Here is a 12,524-nt window from a genome sequence, read left to right as displayed (position 1 = left end):
AGAGCCCCTGCTCTTCACCCTACAAGCCTCAGCGGATGAAAACACCACCTTTCATAAAGCTGCAGATCTACTCATGAAATCCACACAAGTGTAGCAGAAGTGTAATTTATTGTAGCAAATAATATTGGCTAAATTTCCTGTACTACAAAATGGCAAGAGCACCGGAAGCATTAAAGGATCGAGTGAGGGTTGTAAGAAGAAGCACTCAATTAAGCAAGTCAAGTCAAAGTAGGTACATCACTAGATACACACCATGTGCTTCACTTAATCTTTCCTTCAGTTTCTTCCTGTTTCCATTTTAGTGTCAGTCCCAACATATAGCCACTCGAACAAGAGCATATTCAATATTCACCAAACAATTCTCAGTCAATACTGACAAACTGTGTGCAATTTATATGTCTAACAAAAGCTTCTGCTTGGCATAAGGCAATTCACAAATACCACTTCTCATCTCATTTAAATTAAGCAGGTATTTTGCATACATTACAATTCAATAATGCAACAAATAACTCAATTTGTAACAGTAAATGAGAAAAACAAACACAAAGAGGTGAAATGAGTGTAAATTGGGTGTGCTTTTAAACTAACTCTAAAACAAGCACTTAAATGCATTAGTAAACATGTGATTTATCTCAGAAATGTGTCATTTGAGTAATGGATTTTAAGAGACCTCATAATAAATAAAAAAGTAATGTGGCCATTAAAGGATGTAAATATCTAACCTCTAGTATGCAAACCTACAAAAACACTGTAGTATAAAAGCCTCAGTGTTTAGGACCGCTCTGTCTTGATATGAGGACAGTTGCCAGAGTTACTGCTTGACCTTAATGTGTAAGCAAGCACATCTCCTATTCTTGTGTGTTTGTTATTCATTACTGCATGTCGCCTCTGGCTGGTCCAAAGGTCCAAACTGGCTTGTATAGCTTGGCATCAAGGGGGCAAGTCCAGCTGTTCTGTCCGTAGTCACTTCAGATTGTTTAGCATGATGCATGACTACTGTAGTTGTTTGCCTCAGAAGACAATAAAGTAGGCAAAAAAAGATAATAATTATAAATAAAAAAACTGGACAGCATATCAAACATCTTTCAAGTCATCTTGCAGCAATACTTCATGTTGTTTTTAACGTTTGAGTCGAGACTTCAGGGTTTTAGCCTCAGGATCTTCAGCCCACCTGCCACTGCAGAAAAAGCAAAGACAGAAAAATGATCAGAACAATCTGTAATCTCTGAGAAACAAATCCCTCCTCAATGGGAATTTAGAAATAAGTAAGAATTAATGAAGGTTGAATGTTTCATGAGTCTCTTTAAAAGAGGAAGTCAATTTAAGAATTCCTATATGCTTTTCCTTTGGTCTTGGAAAATTCAATATTATATGTAACAATTCTCACTCAAAGCCAGAAACCAGAGAGCACAGACTCAGACTTGTGATGTCATCCGATATAAAATTTGGACCTGCTTCACTGAGTGACTTGGGAAACGGTGACTGGAGGAAAATGCTTATTTTCAGTTTATTTACACATTGCATTGACTTGGGGGGGTAAGCAGCCCAATGGCAGCTCAATGGACTCAGTGTGAACAGCGATTTTTGGCCAAAAGGTTGTAGCCTAATAAAATATTATGACTGGGAGATCACTCATCGGGTGTTTAGAACTGACAAAATTACTATGGATTAAAAGTGTTTCGTCTTTAAAAACTCAAATATTATGTGGGTCTCCCATTCATTGTCCTTGGAGCATCTCCAGACTGTGTGTCTGATGACATCGCAAGTTTCATTCTTAAAGAGAGAGCTGTCTGTGTTCACAGGTATTCATCTGACTGCCCTAGGCCATAGGAATAATCTTTATGAATTCTTAAATTAAGTGATGGTCCCCTTTAGGTAGAGATCACACAGTCTGGGCATCAACATAAGACTAACCTTCAACCCGCCGCCACCACCAGACACAGAGGTGGTCATCGCCTGTTTTTCCATCTCCTCCTGTTTTTTCCTTTTCCTTTCAACTGCTTCTGGATTTTTGACACCCCTGTATGTTGTCTGAGAAAAAGAGTGGCACACAAAAAAGCACTAACAGGAAGGACCTCATAAAACAATTCGTTAAAACATTATGTTTCTACTATAAGTCAATGCAAGTGGTCTTTAAAACTTGTAAGTTATCCAAAAGTATGTTTCAATCAACTATTCTATCCCAATGATTAAAAATGCAAAAGGTGTATTCAAAAACACAAGCAAAAGAGAAGCCAACTGTCAAATAAGGCAATTCAGCCAAAGGATGGAGCAGCTATTTTCAATAGTGTTGTGTTGCTCATTGAAATATGTGCTTTCATGTGTGGTGAAAGTGTGAATTGTCAAGGTGCAAGATAGGAGCTGAGGAGAAATGATTTACATTTCCATATAGTCTTATGGGAGATCTAAAAATGAAAACAGTGAATCAGCGCGCAGAAAGACGTGATAGTTGTGCTGTCAGCCAATCCAAAAGACCTAGCCAAAACAGGAATCTCTGTTTTGGCTCATGTCCACTTACCTCGATACAACTTTTGCATGTCTCTTACGGGTTTGCAAGATGACTCTCTGTATAATAAAACATTACTACTGAAGTGTATCTACCTCGAATAGACTGGGTGTATATAAAGTTATAAAAGTCTATATTGTGCACTAGAATGATGCAAAACTGTTGAATGAGCTGTATGTGAACAGTTAACTTCATCTGTCCCTGCTGAACCTCCATCTCCCAGTATGCATTACATGGTATTGTCAGTGTTTTATCACCGAACTCATGGACAAAAGGACACAAGCACTAAGGCTACCTCTTTTTGTCTCTTCTCAGCGGCCTCAGCTAATTGTCGTCTCCTTGTCTCCTGTGAAGAAAACAGAAAAGTATTGAACTTGCAGGAGTGTACGCAGAGTATCCTGAACAGTATAACGGTGTAAGGCCTGGCCCGTGCATACTTTACATTCCAGTGTTTAAAGAGACGCTCACCATCTCCTAAACATTGCCTAGTAAGGCCTACAGCTTTCGTACTGATGATAAATTGATACATAAAGGTGTAATAAATTTACAGCCATCCAGATTTCGTGCTGGGCGTATTCAGAAGCAATGCCTTCTAACTTATATTTGTGACAGTGTTGGTGGAAAAAGTTGTAACTATTAGTTAACCTACTGGATCTGGAGTCACAACAACGTCGTCTGCCGCTCCACCAAGGCACGGTAAGCACATCCCCATACTTGGGTATTCGAGTAAAAAGCAACGTAAAAATCAGTTATCAGTGTCTCGGTTAGCTAGCTATCTAACTCGCTGATAAGCCAGTTTTGACTTGTGTCGCAAATGGTTAAGGCAACAGAAGCAGCGGCTTCTAGTTCCAACAGCTGTTGGTGGGTCCTGTGGCATAACGTTAACGTTAGCTAACGTTATCTAGCTATGTTAGCTACGTTAACGTTAACGTTAGCATTCTAGCTAACAGCTGGCTACTACTACAAGCCTAGTCACCCATATGCAGCAAGCCGTCTATTAAATGTATTACTCCTCGAACCTCTTGTTAAAGTGCCTCGACATTTGGAAAATAGCTGTTTGACAGTCAAACGTCTGGGATAATTTGCTCACTAGGGGTTTGTTTTGGTCAGCGTGTTCAATCGGCTAGCTAATCTGCGAAGGTATGTTCAATACATTACCAGAGTAGTGAACAGTTAACTAATGCTTTTCACAGTAACGTTATGTGGCAGAAGTCTCACCGTTAGCTACCTAAACACTGAGTATTGAAGCAACTGCTGTTTTTCATTTTAATGAGTCTTAAGTGGAAAAAGAGTATATATGAATATCTCATTTTAAACACAGTTAGTTTAGTTCACTGCGTTCACAATTATTGCAGAATGGTCTTTTGTAACTGCATGACTTTGAACATAGCTCAATAGCTTCTGACAAGGGGTGGATACAGAGGCACGCTCCCTCTCTTATAGCTGGTCCAACATTACCACCTTGTGGTGAGAGGTGTGTAACTGACTGTAAATGTTCATACTGATGGATCAACAGTGCTGTGTGGTCTGACCAGACTGAGACTAATATTAGTTATAGAATATATTTCCCGTGGCTCCTCCGCTTTATGCATGCATGCTACACATGGCTAGATTTCAGGCCAACTGGATGGTAAATGACAAAATCTTATGACATATCTCTCTTTTTCTAAACGTGGGATATGGGATATCCTGCATATGAGACCATACTAGATACTACCAAGAGTCTACATTAAAAAAAAAAAAAAAGTTTCAAAATACACAATAAACATGACAGATTCCGCAGGTGTCACTAATTAATCCTGTTAGTCTATGCAGTCTGTGCAAGCCAAAATTATCAAATTCAAGTCAAACCATCCTATATGAAGAATGGATATTTTCGCGTCGTTGTCCAGCATGTAAGGTAGCTTCAAGTCATCAAAGTAGGCTAGACTAATGAGAATTGCTGTTTGCCTGGGAAGTGAAGCACCAAAGCCACTCCGTCCAATCAATAGACAACAATCAATATCCTAAGAGTTTAATGTTATACCACGCTTCACCCCATAACACTTTAAACTCCACCCATCCATCTCCGCTATAGCCTGGGATACTTTAGCTTACAGTGCTCCAGTGTTGGAATGGCAAGTTCATTTTTGCACCGCTGTTGTGGATGTAGTTGTCATTCAGAAACTTATTGATGGGGAATTTGTACTGAACGCGCAAATCGAGTAATGGAAGTGAGTGTGTCACAGGCTCTTGGCAGCTCCTCAGGTAGGCTCAACTTACTGCTGAAGGAGGTACACTGACTTACAGTAGCCGAGGGTATAGCCAGGACTGACATGATCTCTCAGCTACTGAAAACTGAATTTGACTGAATAATAGGCTATTGGTGATCTATTAATAGATAACACCATAATAGATCATGTTATTCATCCGGATATGCAAAAAGGTCTAATAGTCCATGTGGACCTGTAGTCAATTTATTCTAAAGTATGCATTTGAATAAGCTGTTTAATAAATAGGATTTACAAATTGTATAATGTTAGGAAGTAAATAGTCAACTTCTGTATCATCTCTCTCTCTCTCTCTCTCTCTCTCTCTCTCTCTCTCTCTCTCTCTCTCTCTCTCTCTCTCTCGCATCCTCTGTCCAATCCATGGTGCTCTGATCACCTATTATGTCCTCAACAAACTTATTTCCATTTCACAAAGATAAAGTACACTAGGTATTACAAATGCATGTCCCCTGCATGAATGCAGAGTAGTCCAGGATGTAGGAAAATGCAGTATATCACTAATTCACTTAATGAGAACAGATGCTGTAGGACTGACTTATATTTACAGTGAGGTAGTGGTTAGCTAGTGAAACTATGATAGTTTTCTTAAAATAGCACAGTAGGTCTCCTCCATCATGTCATTTTCAATATAAAAAATAGACAAAGTGGTCATACCTTCATATGAAAGACCATAATAGTAACATACTCTTCTTTTGAGTGTGAGGCATTTATTCTATCATTGGTGTATCAGCCCAAAGCGGAGGGAAGCTGGATTGAATGTTTATGCTGAAACATCTGTGGCCAAATTACTGTCACAAACTAGAGAAAGGAGAGAGCGTGACTATTTTCCAGGAAAATGCTGCAAACATTTCCTGTGTCAATCAGTTTACTGCAGGCTACTATCTGCATGAATGCTGTGGCTTTTATTAGCCTATCTAAATCATCGCTGCCCTAGGCAGAGATGAAAATGGCAAAACTGTTGCTCATTCATGGGCTAAGATTTATTTATTCATTCAATTATATCGTAATATATATTTATATCATACTGGAAACCTATGATTGCTCTACGAAATAAATCAGTTGACCTGTAATTTGAACAACAACTTTCCTTGCTACATTGTAATAAGTGTTTTGCTTCATGAGTTTATCATAATCAAGAATTGATAATAAATCTACAAGCATGGATAATATCTGTAGATGTGAGCTGATGGTAAAGTAAGGCTAATAGGATGGTATACCTGTCTTCATCTAACTGTGTGTGCTGGTGGTCCTGGTGTCTCAGTTGGATGAGGTGTTTACCATATAAATGCATCATCTAGGGTTAAAATCTGGCTTGGATCCTTTGTTGCTTATCACTCCTCTCTCCAATCTTTCCTGTCTCTTTTTACTGTGAACTGTCTAATAAGGCAGAAATGCCATGAAAATAATCTTTAAAAGGACACTTCCCCAGAAATGGTAGGTCTGGGGGCATGATGATGATGAGATTTGTGAAAATCTGCTTTTAAAAACTAATTTCTGATACTGTGGCATAAGATATGCCGGCACTCAGTCAATATTAATATTTCTGGATTATATCACTCTATTTATACAAATAACTATCTTTGGTATTCAGCAACTAAAATTTCCACTTTCATCCACAAGTTGCACTCGTCTATCAGTAACAGTCAACACACAACTCTTTTAGGGGTTCGGAGGCCCAATTCCAGGTGAAACAGCACAAGGCTGCTGGAAGTGAAGAGGCATTTTGAGAATCACACTTTATTGACAGTTTGGCGTGCCATTTTAAAAATATGGTCTATGTTTAAAATTGTGCCCTCATAGTTGCTTCTCAGTACAGTTTGGCATCTCTTACATTTTTGACAGTTTTTTAATCCGAAGGAGCTGCAGACATTTTATGTGCATACATTGGATGAGAGAAGGAGGCAAGTGTGTTATGATTTAATGGAGAGGATGAAGACGTTTATGTGGCTTTAAATGATCACTGCTGAGCAATGTAAGTTCTTGTAGAGCGGTAAGGCATGTGCGCCAGCTTTGAATAGCCTGCATAGAATGGAAATACTGCAGTATAAATGCCCTTCAGACTGGTTATATCTAGATGATCAGTGTTAGTAATGCCCTTTTTATTGAATTAACAAGTTGCTTGGGAAGATGTCCAACTGGCTGCACTCAAACCAAATTACATTTGCTTTATCCACTGCTGACTTGTTCATGTTGTAGGGTCTGCACAATAATCATATTACATAAGCAATTCCCTACAATCATCAATAAACTCAAGATCCATTTTCCTCATTTAGCCAGACTGCATAGAGCCAACAGAATGTGAATATGAATCCACGTCATACTACTTTAAAAAAAATTGTTGTGAAATCATAAGTATTGGCCAGACAGCCTGGTTGTGGTGTTTCCCAAGATAAATTGTACTTTTACATGGTTAATGGTTAATGGAGTCACCGTCTCCTCAATGTCTCATCACAGATTCAAAGTGACTGGACAGTGGAATTTTGTGACCCGGGTCTTAAAGTTACAGTTGGAAATGTTTTAGTTTGAATAAATAATCAATGTGCCAGGAAGCTGAGGAAGAAAGTACCTGCTCATCAATCGATCTGCCTAATGTCTTGTCTCAACACTTGATAAATGTTTGGGACCAGATAATTACTGCACAGCTGTAATGGACAGACGCACATTTTGGACAAAGTGATTTTTCTGACCAGTCACCCAGGGGTTTTGGTAACCTAGACAGCAGTTTCCTTTTCAACATTATTTCTTTACCCCTCTTCGGCAAAGATGTTCTTTAATGGCAGTTATTCCTTCTGTCAGTCACGCCCCACAGGGAATTGTGAAATTCTACTTGTTCAGTGAAAGTACACTGCACTGACTGAAATATCTACTGGAATCACTCAAAGATACTACTGAATTTTCAACTGTATCACACCACCCCTGCACTTTTTGGAGGCTTAGGTTACACAATCCTCTGGGAATCTTTGTGCATAGCAAGTAGGCTACTTAGGCTTTCATCATCTAAGAGCTGCACATTTAGATTTTCATTTAGCATTGCGCAGACATTTGCACCAATAAGCAGGTCTGGCAACCATGTGTCCTTTTCCTTCTGGGATCCATAAGGAAGAGACATTAAAGGGAGTTGTCTCTGTTGGCCTAGTAGAGCATTATTTCTGAAATATACCTCTGAACATTGGTGAGTCATGTTGTTTGGACTCTGAGTGAAGCCCTGCAGCGGTTGTGTTGCAGCTCCTCTCCTTGGTCTTAATGAAGCTGAATGGACACACGAGCAGCACTTCCCCTGACCAGAGATGCAGGGTTATGGTCAATGAGGGAGCGCAGTTCACACATCGGCACGTACTGAATGAGAAACTCAGATTTTAGATGTTGTGTGTTCATTATAAACAAATTAAAGTTGCATTATGGTCTGCAAACCCAGCAAACCTCGGGGGCAGTTATTGTTTAGGCTGATGCATGATAGGCTTAACATTATGTAATAAAGCAATTACTGCAACACAACTCATCGGCTGTATGCAAAGAAATGTTTTGTTTCAATATAGGAATTATTGAGGGTTAACATTCATATTTACTGCTCATAAATAGTTGTCATATGTCATCTGTTGCCTATTGCCTCAAATGTATTTAACCTGTTTCATCCTACATTTGAATTGGGTCAAATTAATATCTGAAAAAATGGTAAAATAACATAATAGTTCAGGCATTCATATCTAATATTTGTATTTCCCTATTTTAAGTATTTACAAGATTTCTGTTACTCTTCCTAAACTAATAGAATATGTTTTGCTCAGTCCTGAAGCTGATAAATAAATTGTATATTCATCCAGCTATAATATAATAATGATTTTGAATAATGATTCTCCCAGAAATCATCCAAATCTCTAAACTAATAATCATCTCTAAACTAATAATTAATAATAAAAGTATTTTGAAGTGTTTATAAGACATTTCCCTCAGTTGGTTTAGTGGTTTGCTAATAAAAAATTTAACTTACTCAAGTGAGCTAGAGAGTTGGTTTGGAAAACCAGCGGCCCTATTGTTCTTCATTAGTGTCAAGTATCAGAGGGTAAAAGGAATTTTAAAGACTTGTTAAAAATGTATGAGTGCAGCAACATGAGAGGCGTAAGTGGGGACTTAGGCTGCTGTGATCTCCTAACTGCTTGACTGTTCTGAGCATATAAGCTGTTGCCTTTAGCCCATGGATAACCTCAGCAACTGGAAATATAGTTTGAAGTTGTGACAGGACGAACGCCCTCTTTGTCCACAAGATAAAAGCAGCAGTAAAGCACCTTGACATAATGTTAATACGATGTTAGCGCTGCAGATGCCCTTATGCTTTGATCACCACATTGTCTCATGTTGATGTTGGTGTGTGTGTGTGTGTGTGTCTTCTGCAGGGTCATGTCATCAGGAGAGCTGTATGTCCCAGCCCCTGCTGGAGAGTCAGGCCTCCAGCTCCTCCAGGGCAGGCAGGCATGTTCCTCTCCACCCCTGCATCAGCCGCTCGGTGTCCTGGAGCTCCTCCCTCGCCAACAGTTTCCACTCAGGAGGCACGGAGACAGAGGCCGAACAAAACTCCGGTGAGTTTGCCAGCAGCATCTATACTCTGACGCTGTGAAACGAGCTGTTTACAAGCATCATATCGATATAAGAACTGCCCTTATGGTTGTAACATATTCAAACACCTAATGTGTGGAGTCTTGTAATAGAGTGCCAGGTTAATACTGAAAATTAAGACTTCCTGTTGAATGATGAATGGCGTGTGACACCAATTTGATGGCTTGCTGATTCTGTGGGTGTGAGTGTTAATGAGGCTGTCCATCATATGCCTGCCTTGGCCACCGCTGTGGTCATTTTCCTGGCAGCCGGACGTCAGATAGACACAACAACACACGCAGGGATGATTCATCAGCTGGATCGGCCTGTTTGATCCCGGTAAGAAAAGGAATATTTTACATGTTCAGTGGAGCTGTTCCTTCTGAACTTTTAAAATAGCACATCCAGCAAATTCCTCGGCTGCTGAGCGTTAGAGGAAGGCATCAGTTGTAATTTAATTACATGCCCTGATGAGTTGTCTTTGTTATTCAGGATCCACTTGGAGTGAAAATGTACTGTAACACACTATAAGTGGAGAGTTATTTTAACAGTGTGTGAACTCAGAGCCTTTCTATGCAATGAGAGATGTGTTGAAGGTACAGCTTTGTGTCGCTGTGTGATTAGACATATTGTCATTGCCTACACTTAGGTTTGTGACCTTTTCATTCACTGGAATTGATTGATTGATGATTTCACAATTATTTCAAGTATTATATGATCTAATTGCAATTTTATTTTGTTATGGTTTGCTCCTTTTAGGGATATTGTTGGCTGTACTGAACCCTCAGCCAGAATAAGAGTGGTTAAACTTAAACTTGCTTCTCTATTGAAACACTGTTGCCCCATGATTGATTTTGTTTACATAGTGATTTGGGGGATTTTAGATATGTTTTCACTCTGAAATATATTGTCTGTGCTTTTGATACAAAGAGTGAAAGTATGCGACAGCTAAACACCTGTGTATTTTGAGGTCTGAAGTCCTTGAAGACAAATACTTCAAGACCATGTGTAAATATGTAGATGGCCAGCTAACATATCAAATAAATTGTGGATTGTATCTTTACATGCCTAGGCTGTGATCACTGCAACCCAAAGGATGAGTAATGACTGCTGAGCCTGCCAACAGTCATTGTGGTTCTTGCTTGGAGTGTGACGCTGAGCTCAGCTGGTGACCACACAAACCACATGGTGGCAGTATTTACTTTCCTAAAACCTTGTTCCCTCTGCAGCGCTGTCATCTGACCTACATCTCTAAATTAACAGGCAGGAATGGAGGAGATAAAATTTTAAATGGGACTCACCCTATAAGAGCTGGTTATTTATTTATTTATTGGCCTAGGAGAGGAAGTGGATTTGCCTAGTTGAGTGACATACCATGGGGTTGGCATGCACAGCCTTGCCACCAGTCCTCCATAAATATCAAAACAGTGGGAAGAGGAGAGGCGTGCTGAGCTGCAAGAAAGCAGATGGTATTTACGTCTACGGCAGATTCCAGACTATTCCCCAAGATACCACCGCAGATAGGGATTGAAACACAAAAGCAGGCCCACACCAGACTGCAGACTGTGTTATTGTGAGTAAAGAAGAAGCCTGACTAGATTACAGCAGTCAGTTCAGTGTGTCTTCATACAGGTAGAGCGAGCAGCACAGGGCTTCCCCTCCTGTGGGTTTCACATCCCGACTGGAGGTGTGGCTGACATTGAGATAAGGCCAATGACCTTGCAGATAAACCACTGTATTGTTAGATCTCTGCTCTGTTTATTTGTTTGGTAAAAGGCCTAAGACAAAGTCATAAGGAGACAATATTGTATGCTTTGTCTTCATATTATTTAACTATCATATAAATTGACTATGTGATGAATGATATGCCTGCAATTTCAATTTTTCCGTTATCACACGTTACACACAATGTTAAACGCTGTCAAAACAACAGCTCAGTTAAAAAACAGTAAATTGTGTAGGTTTCAGAGGCACATCAAGATACTAGTAAAACAAAACAAAAAAAACAAAAACAAAACAACAAAAAGACAGAAAATTAATATAAGGGGAAGAGATAGAGGTAGAAGGAGAAAGAGATCATATTTGAAATAAGAAATGAATTGAGACATTCATAATGAAAGTAAATATATTGGATTCTGATTCTTACTATGGCCCAATTTACATAATCACAGGCAGAAACTTTCACAATATCATCTCTTTGTCTCTTTTGCCTGTCCCATCTGTGTAATAGGGCCAGCACAACAAATAGGCTGCCAATCTTAATATTAAGCTATAAAAGATAAATACTGCAGCCTTTTTAACACCCTGGTCAGGATATTAGCTTCCATTTCCATGACCAATACAACATTTGCTCTTAAACAAGACATCCCCCTGCCACTAGGATGCGCACAGGAACAGTGTGTCAGCACAACTTGGAGTAGGTAATAGTAAGCTACAGTATTGATTATTTGGAGTTTTTCTCACAGGCGGTCTTTAATGCCTCTGCCAAAGCCTACTTTGACCCAGAAAACCCTTAAGCCCAATGGTCCGTATTCCCGCTATTGCTGTTTTGCTTTATTATCTGCATAAAGTTATAGCTAAGCCTGCCCGTGGCTGTAGGCCAACAAAACCATGGCTGTTGTCAGGTGAAAACCCTCCAACTTGAACGCTGGTTATTTTCATGTTTTTACTTGGAGGATTACATGGTCTCCTATGGGTTTAGAAAATCTGATGACCCCTGGGCAAATTAAATCCTTTCAGAATCCGTTGTATGATTTAAAAAATGCATGGTAGACTAGTCCATCTAACAAAAATATATTTTATTTTACTTAATTTGCCTAGAGTTCACATTTTGGAGATTAAAATTTTTCAAAGTTTTTTTTTCCATCCTACAACAACTTGGTAGCACCATACGCTAACGAATAATCACTATAGTATTGCTATGATATTCCAGTAGGGGCTTATAGTAGCCTATGTCTGAGGATATAGCCTAGTAACCATATCGTATGTTATTTTTAGGCTCCTAAGGTATTAGCCTTCTATAGGGTTTTCTGTGGTCTAGTAGTACTGTATGATATTTTATAGTTTCACTGTGATAATTGTATAGCCTACCCTTCTTAAATGTATTATAGGATTACCATGGTTCTTTTTTAAAGGTAAATTGTCCATTAGGCTATGAA

General features: G+C 39.2%; 1 protein-coding gene across 1 annotated transcript; it reads right to left on the bottom strand.

Moving 5' to 3' along the window:
• Positions 1 to 91: 91 nt before the first annotated feature.
• Positions 92 to 3,625, bottom strand: svip (small VCP interacting protein). Its single transcript, XM_071896605.2, has 4 exons — positions 3,156 to 3,625; positions 2,802 to 2,852; positions 1,915 to 2,031; positions 92 to 1,177 (listed from the first exon to the last, which is right to left on the bottom strand). The coding sequence occupies exons 1-4, from the start codon at positions 3,216 to 3,218 to the stop codon at positions 1,163 to 1,165; spliced, it is 246 nt and encodes an 81-aa protein (XP_071752706.1). The 5' UTR covers positions 3,219 to 3,625; the 3' UTR covers positions 92 to 1,162.
• Positions 3,626 to 12,524: the final 8,899 nt, after the last annotated feature.

This window comes from Centroberyx gerrardi, chromosome 4, assembly GCF_048128805.1.
Source record: "Centroberyx gerrardi isolate f3 chromosome 4, fCenGer3.hap1.cur.20231027, whole genome shotgun sequence".
Taxonomy (NCBI): Eukaryota; Metazoa; Chordata; class Actinopteri; order Beryciformes; family Berycidae; genus Centroberyx; species Centroberyx gerrardi.
This window is presented reverse-complemented; position numbering and strand designations above follow the sequence as displayed.